A 14,973-nucleotide genomic window follows, 5' to 3' on the forward strand; every position below is an offset into this window, starting at 1 on the left:
TGAGACAATGGACCAAGGGTTCTGGGGCTGAGAGAAAAGAGAACTTTTGGGTGAAGACAAAGGGCTTCGCAGTGTTTTGGCTCAGAGCATGTGATGTTTGGTCAGAAAAACAGAAAAACAGAAAAACATGAAAAATTGTTTACGATTTCAGAATTTTCATAAACACATCTCTACAATTGATGTTTCAAATTGAATTAACGGTTTGAATTAATTGATAAGATTGGTTCTCTTGTACAAATATTAAATTATGATTATAAAAGGACAAAAAAAAATGGTGCATAAAAAAGTAAAAAAAACAAAAAATATTATAACAATGAAAAAAAAGAAAAAGAAAATAAATTGAAAAAAAAAAATGTATGCAATAATTCCTAACGTGACTGAAATAGTTCTTTATCCCATTGGTCCATTATTTCAACACCTTTATCCCAGGTTTTGTAAACGACTGGACTATTTTAAAGCTTTGACAAACTTTAGGCGCAGCACTTGACTTTGGTTCACTGTTGAGGAGGTAGATGGTACCTATTAAACTTGTATTTGGCATCATCAAAGTGTTAAAACGTGTAAAAGGATGAAAAGAGACTGATCTGAACGTAAACAGATGGCGACGTGTGAGCGCTGGATCGATCCTGGACAGATCACATGTAAAAGTCTTTTTCAACTAAAGCTTTTCCCTCCGTTTGTTGGTTTTGACATTTTTGGTTTTCAGTTTTTGGTATTTGGAGATCTCGTTTTCCTCCCCGTGTGTCTCTCTGAGCGTTCGCCGAGCCGTCCTCCTTCGCGCTCGTCTCACTAACGAGTCTTTCGGCGCCTCTCACGTCTTTTTCCCTGCCCTCGTTGTATTCTTAACTCTTCCGAAAAGCGCCGAGCGGCCTCGGTCCCCAGCGCCACCTCTCCAGTTCATTATTTGGTTTCAGACGACCCCCCCGATCCGCGGTTCTCTCTGTCCACACCATCCGGCCCCGCCCGGCCGCTCCCTTTCTCTCGTCCGAGTATATTTTTGGCTTCAGGAGACTTGAGCGGGAAGCGGCGCGAGCAAAGGGCCAGTGAGAGATGGCTGAGACAGAAAGATGGCTTTGGTTGAAAGGCGAGGTTGTACATTTAAATCAATAAAGCTTGTCGAACTCCTCCTCTTCCTCCTCCTTGGTCCCGCTCCGGTGGGATACTTTGGCTTGTGTTGAGGGTCAGTCGGCCATAGTCCCCCCGAGCGGCGGCGGAGAGGCTTCGCTGAAGGAGCAGAAGGAGCCCGGACTGGAGCAGGGGGACTCTTCGGGGCAGGACGTGGGGCTCATGAGGTCGGACGGGCCGGGCGCGGCGGCGGCGGAGGGGGGCTGCGGGTACGACGCCCTGGGGCCGCCTCCTCCCGCTCCCAAGCCGCCGCCCACGCCGCCGAAGCCGGAGCCGGTCATCATGGGCAGCAGTGAGGGGCGGTTAAGGAAGAGGGAGGGCCGCATGGAGGATGACACTCCGGCGCCACCGTGTCCGCTCAGGAGCATGTGACCTCCCTCCAGGCCGGACAGAGGGAGCTGACCCCCACTCGCCGCCAGAGCTGGGACAAGGGGAACACACGGGTTAGAAGTGGGGACAAGTGCAAGCGGTGAATGGGTGACATGGGGATGGGACGTTTACAAAGACACGCTCACGCCACATGCTACACGCGACACGCTACACGCCACACAGGACACGCAAGGGCTGTTTTCGGTGTGCAAAGGTGTGAAAATGTAAACTAAAAGTGGATTGGGGACATTTTAAATCGATACGATTCGTTGTTACGCCAGGACCAAAGGTTTAGGACGAGGGAACGGCGATGTGGCAAAAATAAGAGCCACCATATTCGCCTTAAAGGAGACATACTGTATCATGCAACATCACCTTTAATGTTACAGCGTTTCCTCATCATCAGTTTAGTTTTTGATTCATCTGTGTTTGAGTTACTCCTGTATTTGTCCTGGAGCTGAGGCTCAGAAAATTCCTGTTTTCACCTACCCCCTATCCCCGCCCACTTCCCCCTGTATTTACTGTGAATATTTGACCGGTTAAAACTCTGAGTGTTGCGTGTCGGGTTCTAAAATGTCACAAAAATGTTTAAAAATTCAAGTGACAATCTTTTTACAGTGAGATGTCACTAGGAAGAGGCGGAGCTTGTCAGATCTGCAGTTGTGAACAGGAAGTCACTGGACCCGTTTCTATGACTTACTCATAATTCTGATCAATATTGTGGTTTTACAATGACCAAAATGTAAAAGAACGATCCACTTCTGTTCAATAGCGAGTATCTGAAAAAGCACGTCTCCTTTAATGTATTTTATTGTCCCTTTAACATCATAACATCAGATGAAAAATAGCTTTTTTCTGTTTTACTCACGTTTAATCATGTTCTATGGAATTTCACAGTCCTCTTTTAAATAATCTGATCAAATCCAACTTTGAATTGACACAAAAAAATGCCTTTCAACCTTAATTTACATAATAAACAATAAAACCTTTTAATCAGTGCCATTAACACACAAATATTGTCAATTTCTTCTGCTAATATCTGAACGTTTCCCCAAAACACACACACACTTTTACTGACAGAGGATTAAAAAGGCCCAAGATTTAGCTTTGACCATTCAAAACCACCGGATCTCCCTTTGATCAAACTGGATTCATCGACAAAACCCCAACGCGGCCCGAGCGACCGTCGCTGCGGCTCCGCATTGTCCGAGTGAGATTCGAGAGCAGAGTTTAGACACGAGCCGTCAGCACTCTCTCTGTAAAAAACGAATAAAGCCTTTTGATGCTTTCAGTGCAAACATTTGAGCCCCGAAGGGAATCAAAATAAAACCCTTTTCAGATCAACACTCGGTCTCACACTGTTATAAGCCTCTGCCGGGGCCCCGAGTGTGTCATATATCCATGTCCCGAGGAGGCGGGGAGGAGCGCTAGGCAGATCCCACAGAATCCCGTCCAAAAGCTCGGACCAAAAAACACATTTACGATGCTTAATTGATTCGCCGATGGGTTCCGACTGTCAAAAAAAACGGCGAATTTCCAGCCTCCGAACCAGTTATTTGGCCGTCAGCGCGGATTGAGTTCCTCGCCGTGTTTACTCTGAGCGGACTCGGACCCGCTAAGCTTTCGCCACGAGTCTCTGTTGTCGGGCGCGCGATAATAGCGGGGCATTGTGCGCGGATAAAATTGAATCTTTCAGCAGAATATGCGCTTGAGAAGTTTGGAGGAGGAGGCGGGGCTTTGCTGTCGGCTACCGGAGCTTTTGCGAAGGCGTTCAGTTTTGCGGAGAATGGATGCGATGGGTGAAATGGTGGATGATCTTCTGATAGATGGCGTGGGAGCGGGGCGTGCCGCAGGGGAGCGCAGTGGCCCCTCTCGTTTTGAAGCGCGCACGCACACACACCTTGCATGGTGGCCAGAGGGTTACTGCCAATGAGGGCCTGGTTCATCCCTGTGCTTACGCCCATCATAGAGTTCCTAAAAATGTGAATGTTGCGCAAGTTCACACACGTAACACACACACATAACACACACACGAAACACACGAAACACAAGAAATACACACACACGAAACACACACACACACAGTCAACGCAAGAGCAGTCACACATGCAGGGACACAAGGCAGGAAGGTTAGGGAGTTATTTACAGGAAGGAAGTGGTTTTAGTTTAATATTTACTGAAAAAATAAAAACATTAATAAAATAATTATAATTGTGATAATCATGATAATAATGATAATAATAATAATGATAATAATAATAGTGATAATAATAATAATAGTGATAATGATGATAATATGATAACAAAAATAATAATGCTACTAATAATAACAATAATGATGATAACAATTTAAAAATAGTTATAATAATAATAATGATAATAATAAGAACAACAATAATAATCATAATAGTAATAATAATGAAAATGATAATAATAATAATAGTGCTTTTTGACATTTCTTTCAAATATGTGCATTGTGTACATTGTAGTGTTGTTACGACTAACATTTCAAACTATTTCAATACTAAGGAATATAGTGCATTCTCAATACCACAATGATAATTTAAAAACATATATTTTTTTAGGTCAAGGTTTTAGACAATAGACTGACAATTTCAATAAAAAAATAATAGTTCTTTCTTTATTAAACATTAATATATACACACGCGGTCTTATACTAGTTCTGATAAAGCTCAAGATTGTATTAATAGATTTTTAGAGTTAAAATATTATTAAAATTATATCTAAAAAACAAAACCATGTGATTACTTTCTGATCATGGTCTGTCTGATTACCCACATCTGATTTCTAGATTTGGTCTTTTAAATCATCTGAAAGGTCCAGAAATCAAATAACAACCAGACTTTGGCAAGAATGGAAACATTTTAGGATCAGCAGAACGAAATACTGAGTAAATGTACTTTCCAACCATAGATTTACTTTAACCTCCAGTGAACTGTTTAGTTTCTGTCATCATTTCTACATATAATATTATTTTGAAGTAACAGTAGAACTATTTACATGTGCTCCAACATCTGATCATGATCTGACTTCCGGAGTTGTCAGATTATTGAAACGTCATGCGAACAGTTACATTCGATGTGAGTAATTTTGACAAAAAGGCACATACATTAAACCCCACAATGTTAAAGAGTGAAAGAGTTATTTTAAATGTCATGTCATTGTTCTTACAAATACAGCAGTTACTCTAAAAATCCACTGATTACCAGGTGAATTTGAGTATCATATTACTTTTGTATCATTATTATAGTTCTTAGATATTTCCTGGTGATGTAATTGCACCCACTGATTACAGACTACACTCCATCGACAATCTATTTCACCAAGATGACAAATATAAACAGGTTTTTGCAGCTGGTGTTTCTCCAAAGATACTTCATAATGTCTATAAATGTTAAAATCCCACATACACGCTGACGTCAGAACAAATCCGACTGTACGGCGCGGTTAAACCCACTCACCCGGAGCTGAGCACGTGCGCGCTGAGGCCGGTGGGGCTGGCTGTGCTGTGAGGAGGCGGAGTCACAGAGGAGGAGGCGGGGCCGGCTGGAGTCATGGGGCAGGAGGCGGAGGGCGAGGAGCTGACGACTGAGACACGAGGGAAAAAAACAGTTTTGATTTATTATAAATGCAGCTCGTAGGGTCAAAATGAGACCGCTGGGCACCAAATAATTGTGTTTTATCTTCTGTGAGCCACGCTAGCTGCTGTTAGCTTTACTGTGACGCAGAACTCTGCTCTGGCCTCTGAAAGTTGTTAAAAGCTCTGATCAATGCGTTAGGAAAAACAGCGTCTTATAACAGCTGGAGGATGCGGTTGGAAGATCCTGAACAAGTGTGCTAAGAAATCTGGCTTTCTGAGCAAAACCAGGTCTAAACCAGGTCTATACCAGGTCTAAACCAAGTCTTAACCAGGTCTAAATCAGGTCTAAATCAGGTCTAAATCAGGTCTAAATCAGGTCTAAACCAAGTCTAAACCAGGTCTAAACCAGGTCTAAACCAGGTCTAAACCAGGTCTAAATCAGGTCTAAACCAGGTCTAAACCAGGTCTAAATTGGTCTAAATCAGGTCTTAATCAGGTCTAAACCAGGTCTACACCAGGTCTAAACCAGGTCTACACCAGGTCTAAACCAGGTCTAAACCAGGTCTACACCAGGTCTAAACCAGGTCTAAACCAGGTCTAAACCAGGTCTAAACCAGGTCTACACCAGGTCTAAACCAGGTCTAAACCAGGTCTAAACCAGGTCTAAATCAGGTCTAAATCAGGTCTCAATCAGGTCTAAACCAGGTCTACACCAGGTCTACACCAGGTCTAAACCAGGTCTACACCAGGTCTAAATCAGGTCTAAACCAGGTCTAAACCAAGTCTAAACAAGGTCTAAATCAGGTCTAAATCAGGTCTTAATCAGGTCTAAACCAGGTCTACACCAGGTCTAAACCAGGTCTAAACCAGGTCTAAATCAGGTCTAAATCAGGTCTAAATCAGGTCTAAACCAAGTCTAAACCAGGTCTAAACCAGGTCTAAACCAGGTCTAAATCAGGTCTAAACCAGGTCTAAACCAGGATTAAACCAGGATCAAACCAGGTCTAAACCAGGTCTAAACCAGGACTAAACCAGGTCTAAACCAGGATTAAACCAGGATTAAACCAGGATCAAACCAGGTCTAAACCAGGTCTAAACCAGGTCTAAACCAGGTCTAAACCAGGATTAAACCAGGATCAAACCAGGTCTAAACCAGGACTAAACTAGGCCTAAACCAGGTCCAAACCAGGGCTGATTTAGGTTTGTATTAGGTCTAAACCAGGTCTAAACCAGAATTAAACCAGGTCTAAACCAGGTCTAAACCAGTAGCAAACCAGGTCCAAACCAGGTCTAAACCAGGATTAAACCAGGATCAAACCAGGATTAAACCAGGATCAAACCAGGATTAAACCAGGATTAAACCAGGATCAAACCAGGTCTAAACCAGGTCTAAACCAGGTCTACACCAGGTCTAAACCAGGTCTAAACCAGGATTAAACCAGGATCAAACCAGGTCTAAACCAGGTCTAAACCAGGACTAAACCAGGTCTAAACCAGGACTAAACTAGGCCTAAACCAGGTCTAAACCAGGGCTGATTTAGGTTTGTATTAGGTCTAAACCAGGTCTAAACCAGAATTAAACCAGGTCTAAACCAGGTCTAAACCAGGGCTGATTTAGGTCTAAATTAGGTCTAAACCAGGTCTAAATGAGGTCTAAATGAGGTCACTTTGAGACTGATGGCTTCTTCCCATTCTTTTTTGACATTTGGATTTAATAATTCCACTGTCTTTACGATAAAAAGGTCAAAATTTGACTACAATGATCATTTTAAAGCCGACTAATCACAATCAGTCGACAAATTGTTGCAGCCCCCCCCAAAAAAACCTAACTCAAATATTTCACAGACACAAAGAAGAATAAAAACATACAATTTTGACCGAAACATCGAAAGACGATCGTACTTCAAAACAAACATACACATCGTTAACCACTTTACAAAATAAAGCTAACGTAAACACGGCTCGACGGTGTTTTTGGCGTCGGCTTCCTTCGCCGCGCGGGTTCGGACCGGACCCGGCGCGGCCGCAAGCGCCTGGGACTCAATCAGCCCATAAATGTCCAGGTGTTTGCCGCCTGTCAGCTCATCTGTCACGTCTGCGGCGCCGGCTCACAGCGCTATAAATCACCACTTCCTGTCGCCGCGGTAAACAACTCAAGATGGGACTTCAGCCTCCATTTTGGTGTCAACAACGCATCATTGTTTTTCTATTTTTCGCCGCTCAAAGACGCTTTTTTTCCCACCGCCAAATCATAGTTTCCAGTTTCCCGGTTCATCAAACGAAGCGAAAGGGCTGCGACATTTCCGACAACTTTCTCCAAATAATGTCAGGGCAGGTTTAATCTTCCCGTCGGATCCAGGAAGTGAAACGTTTAATAATTTATTGACAGAAAGGGGGCACGCGGCGGGCGCAGTAATTGTAGCTCACCTGTTGTGCTGAGGCTGGTGGCGACCTGGGACAAACCCGGGCTCGAAATCTGAGAAGAGACAAAACAGGAAGTGTAAAAACACCAGAGCGGGAACAAGTGGAGGTGTAACGAGGAGGAAATCTTGTTTTGTCGTGGGCGGCGTAATCGTAAACTCAAAAATCTAAATCAAACGGCTTCTAAAATGGATCGTCTTGTTTTGCTGGATGATAGAAAAGAGTCAGTGGGACATTAATAACAGCAAAGGCTTTTCAGGGTATTTTAATGCAGTAAAATAAAACACAATCCTTCTCAGACAGTTACAATAAACACAGAATAGATCATAAGTACTGTAAGATGTTTTTCCGATACCAGTACTTTGACGATACCTGCTGATAACTTTTTTTTTTTGTAGCCTGCACTTTTAAAATATAAAATAGTAAATTAATGGACAAAAGTGTGAAAAAAATAGATTTTCCAGCATTTAACTGGATTATTATAGCAATTTAATTATTTATACAAATTTTCAGCAGGATCAAGTTTCCTCAAAAACTAAAAACATTCAAAATCCCCTCAGTATGTTTTTTTGTATCTTATACATCAAAAAAATTAAAAAAGATATTCAAACCTGGCTCTATGCTTTTTCAGATGTTTACACCACAAATGTATGAAATGTTGTCAATTTTTCACAAGAAATGCCTTATTTTTATATGAAAACATGACGTGGTGAAAACATTTTTTTCTTGCATTTATGAGAGTAAATTACACGAGGAGTTTCAAACTGAAAGCTCTAGAGTCTAGTTTTTGTCCTGTTCACCTGCAATGACCCGAATGTGTGACTTTTCTTTTATGGTGAAGGGATTTGTTTACATCCTCAGGAGTCCTCAGAGCGTGTGTTTGAAATGATTATCCTGAAAGTGTCCCTCCTCGCTCAGAAGTGCAGTAGTTGTTTGTGTACTGTGTGTGTACTGTGCATGCACTGTGCGTGTACTGTGCGTGTACTGTGTGTATACTGTGTGTGTACTGTGTGTGTACTGTGTGTGTACTGTGCGTGTACTGTGCGTGTACTGTGTGTGTACTGTGCGTGTACTGTGCGTGTACTGTGCGTGTACTGTGCGTGTACTGTGTGTGTACTGTGCGTGTACTGTGTGTGTACTGTGCGTATACTGTCCGTGTACTGTGTGTGTACCGTGCGTGTACCGTGCGTGTACCGTGCGTGTACTGTGCGTGTACTGTGCGTGTACTGTGTGTGTACTTGGCGTGTACCATGTGCGGGCTGTATCCGGGGCCCTTCTGCGCGTGTACTTAGCGTGTACCATGTGCGGGCTGTATCCGGGGCCCTTGTGCATGTGTACTTAGCGTGTACCATGTGCGGGCTGTATCCGGGGCCCTTGTGCATGTGTACTTAGCGTGTACCATGTGCGGGCTGTATCCGGGGCCCTTGTGCGTGTGTACTTAGCGTGTACCATGTGCGGGCTGTATCCGGGGCCCTTGTGCGTGTGTACTTAGCGTGTACCATGTGCGGGCTGTATCCGGGGCCCTTGTGCGTGTGTACTTAGCGTGTACCATGTGCGGGCTGTATCCGGGGCCCTTGTGCGTCAGCCCGGGCGAGCTCTGGGGCAGAGGGGGCGTGGTGCTGGTCGAGGGGTTGATGCGTTTCTCTTTCTGTCGGCGATTACAAAACCAGACACGGATCACCTCCTTCTCCATGTTCAGCTGCTCAGCCATCATCAGGATCTCCTCAGAGGTAGGCTTCTGGTTCTGCAGCAGACACAACACGCTTAGAACATGTACAGTAGGCTTCTGGTTCTGCAGCAGACACAACACGCTTAGAACATGTACAGTAGGCTTCTGGTTCTGCAGCAGACACAACACGCTTAGAACATGTACAGTAGGCTTCTGGTTCTGCAGCAGACACAACACGCTTAGAACATGTACAGTAGGCTTCTGGTTCTGCAGCAGACACAACACGCTTAGAACATGTACAGTAGGCTTCTGGTTCTGCAGCAGACACAACACGCTTAGAACATGTACAGTAGGCTTCTGGTTCTGCAGCAGACACAACACGCTTAGAACATGTACAGTAGGCTTCTGGTTCTGCAGCAGACACAACACGCTTAGAACATGTACAGTAGGCTTCTGGTTCTGCAGCAGACACAATACGCTTAGAACATGTACAGTAGGCTTCTGGTTCTGCAGCAGACACAACACGCTTAGAACATGTACAGTAGGCTTCTGGTTCTGCAGCAGACACAACACGCTTAGAACATGTACAGTAGGCTTCTGGTTCTGCAGCAGACACAGCACGCTTAGAACATGTACAGTAGGCTGCTGGTTCTGCAGCAGACACAACACGCTTAGAACATGTACAGTAGGCTTCTGGTTCTGCAGCAGACACAACACGCTTAGAACATGTACAGTAGGCTTCTGGTTCTGCAGCAGACACAACACGCTTAGAACATGTACAGTAGGCTTCTGGTTCTGCAGCAGACACAGCACGCTTAGAACATGTACAGTAGGCTGCTGGTTCTGCAGCAGACACAACACGCTTAGAACATGTACAGTAGGCTTCTGGTTCTGCAGCAGACACAACACGCTTAGAACATGTACAGTAGGCTTCTGGTTCTGCAGCAGACACAATACGCTTAGAACATGTACAGTAGGCTTCTGGTTCTGCAGCAGACACAACACGCTTAGAACATGTACAGTAGGCTTCTGGTTCTGCAGCAGACACAACACGCTTAGAACATGTACAGTAGGCTTCTGGTTCTGCAGCAGACACAGCACGCTTAGAACATGTACAGTAGGCTGCTGGTTCTGCAGCAGACACAACACGCTTAGAACATGTACAGTAGGCTTCTGGTTCTGCAGCAGACACAACACGCTTAGAACATGTACAGTAGGCTTCTGGTTCTGCAGCAGACACAGCACGCTTAGAACATGTACAGTAGGCTTCTGGTTCTGCAGCAGACACAGCACGCTTAGAACATGTACAGTAGGCTTCTGGTTCTGCAGCAGACACAGCACGCTTAGAACATGTACAGTAGGCTTCTGGTTCTGCAGCAGACACAGCACGCTTAGAACATGTACAGTAGGCTGCTGGTTCTGCAGCAGACACAGCACGCTTAGAACATGTACAGTAGGCTGCTGGTTCTGCAGCAGACACAACACGCTTAGAACATGTACAGTAGGCTTCTGGTTCTGCAGCAGACACAACACGCTTAGAACATGTACAGTAGGCTTCTGGTTCTGCAGCAGACACAACACGCTTAGAACATGTACAGTAGGCTTCTGCAGCAGCTCTATCATAAGCTCTATAATAAGCTCTATAATAAACTCTATCATAATTTAGACATGTTTTTAGAGCTGGCAGCCGCTTGAAAACGCTCCATCTGAAGCACAAACGCACCGTGTTGAAGTTGCGTTCCAGGGCGATTCTGACGTTGGTCTCGATGCTGGTGCGTTTTTTGCGGCGTCGCCCCGGGAGACCCTCCATGCCCAGGAGAGGGGAGGAGAGGGAGGAGGGGCTGGGCAGCATGCTGTCCACCGCCATGATTTCTATTGCAGAGAGCGAGCGTTAATGATGTCGTTATGGTGGAATGAGCGGTGTGTTTCTGGTGTGTTTCTGTTGTGTTTCTGTTGTGTTTCATTTGTGTTTCTGGTGTGTTTCTGTTGTGTTTCTGGCGTGTTTCTGGCGTGTTTCTGGCGTGTTTCTGGCGTGTTTCTGGCGTGTTTCTGGTGTGTTTTTGTCGTGTTTCTGACGTGTTTCTGGCGTGTTTCTAACGTGTCTCTGGCGTGTTTCTGGTGTGTTTCTGTCGTGGTTCTGACGTGTTTCTAACGTGTTTCTGGCGTGTTTCTAGCGTGTTTCTGGCATGTCTCTAGCGTGTTTCTGGCATGTTTCTGGTGTGATTCTAAAGTGTTTCTGGTGTGTTTCTAGCGTGTTTCTGTCATGTTTCTGTCATGTTTCTGGCGTGTTTCTAGCGTGTTTCTGGCATGTTTCTGGCGTGATTCTTAAGTGTTTCTGGTGTGTTTCTAGTGTGTTTCTGTCGTGTTTCTTGCGTGTTTCTAACGTGTTTCTGGCATGTTTCTGGCATGTTTCTGGGCGTCTGAGCGTACACGCGGCTCACCTGCGTCACTGAGCCACTTCTCCAGCAGGGGCTTGAGCTTGCACATGTTCTTAAAGCTCAGGTTCAGCGCTTCGAAGCGGGAGATGGTGGTCTGGCTGAAGTCGTTGCCGTAGAGTTTGCCCATGGCCACGCCCACGTCACCCTGCGCACAGAGAAATGAACGCTACCACACAAATCTCACAGGAGGACGTTAAGGTGTCCGCTTTGGTCAGCACAGTAGCGAGCGGTCTCTGCGTGATTGGTCGTGATTGTCGGACACTTCCATCACGAACGACTGAGAAGGGAATGAATAATGCAGCTTTGATCCTAGTAAGTAATGTGCATGTGATTTTATCTGCACGCTTCTCTTCTAAAGTACATGTTTTAGTGATTACTTCAGTTCTTATTTGTTGTATCGGGATTTTAAGGCTCTTTTTGCTTGTTCCGAAAAGCACTTTGAACTAATTTGTATAGTTCTTGTGCTCTATAGATAAATAAACTAATGTACCATATTTTCCGAACTATTAGTCATAGTTTTGGCCAGGGTACGACTTATATATACTCACCACCCGAAAAGCCGCCACAAGTCGGCCCGGACCAAACAGAGAAAAACAGGGTTTTAGCTTTTTTTTCCCAAATTTGTGATTTTCGTTTTTTTGCATTATGTGAAAGTTGAAGTTATAAAGGAGCCCCTCCGTGCTTCAGATAACAGTATTCGTTACCTTAAAAGTACACATCAAGCCGTTAAAAATTGGTAGTTTTCGTATAGAAGTATATTATACTTCTACTATTTCTACTTGTACTCCGGAGCGACCTCTATGGGATATTATTTGTTATTTTCACACTTGCAACCGCATTTCATACTCCAGTGCAACTTATATATGTTTTTTTCTTCTCTATTATGCATTTTTTTGGCTGGTGCAACTTATACTCTGGTGCGATTTATAGTCCGGAATATACGGTGTTTGAGCTGCAAAGATTAATCAACTGAATCTGTAAAAATAATCACAGTCCTATTTTTGGGACAACACTCAAAGCACAGTTGCATTATTGAATCAAAATGTGAAAAAAGAAAAAACTATTTGGGACTTTGCACTTTATTCATCAATATTCTCAGTCTAGAAAGCTTCAGTCGCACAGTTTAAACCTTTATTTGGTTGATAATGCATTTAAAAAGTCGCCATACAACATAATTAATCGCTTGGCTATAATAATCCGCCCCGTCACGTGATACCGCGGCGTTTTACCTGCGTGAATCCCAGTTTGATGCGGCGCTGCTTGAAGGTGCGGGCGAACTGCTCCAGCTCCTCCAGGTCGCTGGGCTCCTCGCTCATGTGCGTCCCGCCGCCGAGGCCCGAGGGCAGGGAGGACGAGGGCAGAGAGGCGGAGGGCATGGAGGAGGTGGAGCCAGGTGACGGGCCGGAGGAAACCCCGCCCACAGAGACGCTGCCGGGGCCGACCACAGAGCCGCCGCTGGACACGACCATGTCACTGCTCTTCTCCCGCTGAAAGTGACAGAACGTGCAGTGAGAATCGACAAAGCGAGTGAGAGGCAACACATACCTCTGTACTGTTTGACTTTAAAACAAGTTACATGTTTATTTGTATTTATTACATTGAGCTGGAATAGAAGTGAGCAATATATCGAGTTTTAAAAAATATTGTAAGTGTTGTTTTGAAGATATGCAAAATTTGAATATTGAGTATATAATTTATATATTGTATTTTTCGGACTATAAGTTGCACCTTTTATCATAGTTTGGCCGGGGTGCTTACCACAGTTCTGTCTGTGCGTCATGTAGCTAAAGGTGTTAGCATTAGCATACATACACCTATTCACCATGTTCTCTCATCTGTTAATATTTTAAACTGCATTTCAAGATTAAATGTCCGTTCTTGGTCTCGGATTTTATCAAATAAATTTCCCCAAAAATGCGACTTATACTCCAGTGCGACTTATATATGTTTTTTTTCTTAACTATTATGCATTTTTTGACTTATCCCCCGGAAAATACAGTAATTACAAATATTTAATCATATTGCAGACCTGGTTTAGTCCTAGTTGGGCTAAATAATAAAAAAAAAAAAAGCTAAATATTAGATTTTGAGGTTTACTTGGGGTAAAAAGTTTGAGAAAACAAGTTTAAAAGTACAATTACATAGGACCACCAACCTAAAATATCAACCTGTATATTTTTTCAATATAATTTTATTTTTTTCTTCATATTTTTCATATACATTTTGACATAATTCTTCAGTCGGTTGCTAGTATCATACCGTCTTACACATCACAGATCATGTAGAACCAAAGCAGGTGATTTCCATATAGACACAATCCACGCCGGGCTATGAATCTTAATAATTCAGCGAACACAGAGTAACCCACGGCGTGAATGCGTCCTCACGTGTCCGCGGCCATTATGGATTTTTTCATTACCGGGCGCGATGGAGTCACGTCGCCCACACCGCCACGTACGCCGACGGGAAAAAACAAATGTAAACACGCCGCCACGGAACTTGTTGTGCATAATATGGGCCCAATTAGCCGGTTCTCCCAGACCGCACAGATGTGTTAAATGTGTCTTTTGATGTGCGACGCCGAGCTGCTCAACATGACACAGGCCGCCCGTGGTTTTTACGCCGCCTTTATGTTTAATGCATCGGGCGAGCTTCAGATCCGCGCCTTTCAAGCTAAACAATGTATGCAGAGTCGGAGCGTGTTGTTATTCGTACTGTAGCGCAAATGTACGCGGCGTGTTTCTGCTCACAAATACCAGTCTGGAGTTTATGTACTGATGCATGTTTGTTTTAACGTCATGTCGATCAGTGACTGACAAGTGGTGGTGTATTTTAGCTGATTGCAATGTGTTTTTAATCTGTAGTATTTACTTTTGTGCAAGTGTTTCTCCTCCGTGAGGCCGTAGGTCTTTAGTCGCTCGGGACATTTATTGGTCGATGAGGTCTTGTTCACAGCAAAGCTTGGACTAAGCCAGGACTAAAGTAAGACCAGGGTTAAACCAGGACTAAATCAAGACCAGGGTTAAACCAGGACTAAATCAAGACCAAGGCTAAACCAGGACTAAATCAAGACCAGGGCTAAACCAGGAACTAAATCAAGATCAGGGTTAAACCAGGACTAAATCATGACCAAGGCTAAACCAGGACTAAATCAAGACCAAGGCTAAACCAGGACTAAATCAAGACCAGGGCTAAACCAGGACTAAATCAAGACCAGGGCTAGAACGCGACCTAAACCAAGTCCACATCAAGACTAAACTAGGCTCAAAACAGAACTAAATCATGTTGAACGTACATTTGGTCAACCAACATTAGTATTAGTCGACCATTAATCCACTGGGTTAAGTGTA

At 44.1% G+C, this 14,973-nt stretch overlaps 1 protein-coding gene across 1 annotated transcript in view; it reads right to left on the minus strand.

The window, feature by feature from the left end:
- Nucleotides 1-825: 825 nt before the first annotated feature.
- pou2f2a (POU class 2 homeobox 2a) overlaps nt 826-14,973 on the minus strand; it is a 117,079-nt gene continuing 102,931 nt past the window's right edge. Inside the window, exons 8-15 of the mRNA XM_072448202.1 lie at nt 12,853-13,110; nt 11,627-11,768; nt 10,909-11,057; nt 9,066-9,260; nt 7,523-7,571; nt 4,977-5,103; nt 3,395-3,468; nt 826-1,546 (exon numbers count right to left, since the gene is read on the minus strand). Coding sequence (XP_072304303.1) covers nt 1,182-1,546; nt 3,395-3,468; nt 4,977-5,103; nt 7,523-7,571; nt 9,066-9,260; nt 10,909-11,057; nt 11,627-11,768; nt 12,853-13,110 — 1,359 coding nt within the window. The 3' untranslated portion in view covers nt 826-1,181. The remainder of the gene's footprint in view (nt 1,547-3,394; nt 3,469-4,976; nt 5,104-7,522; nt 7,572-9,065; nt 9,261-10,908; nt 11,058-11,626; nt 11,769-12,852; nt 13,111-14,973) is intronic.

Source organism: Eucyclogobius newberryi, unplaced genomic scaffold (assembly GCF_026437365.1).
Source record: "Eucyclogobius newberryi isolate DKJ021-1_F unplaced genomic scaffold, fEucNew1.0.hap1 SCAF_16, whole genome shotgun sequence".
Taxonomy (NCBI): domain Eukaryota; kingdom Metazoa; phylum Chordata; class Actinopteri; order Gobiiformes; family Gobiidae; genus Eucyclogobius; species Eucyclogobius newberryi.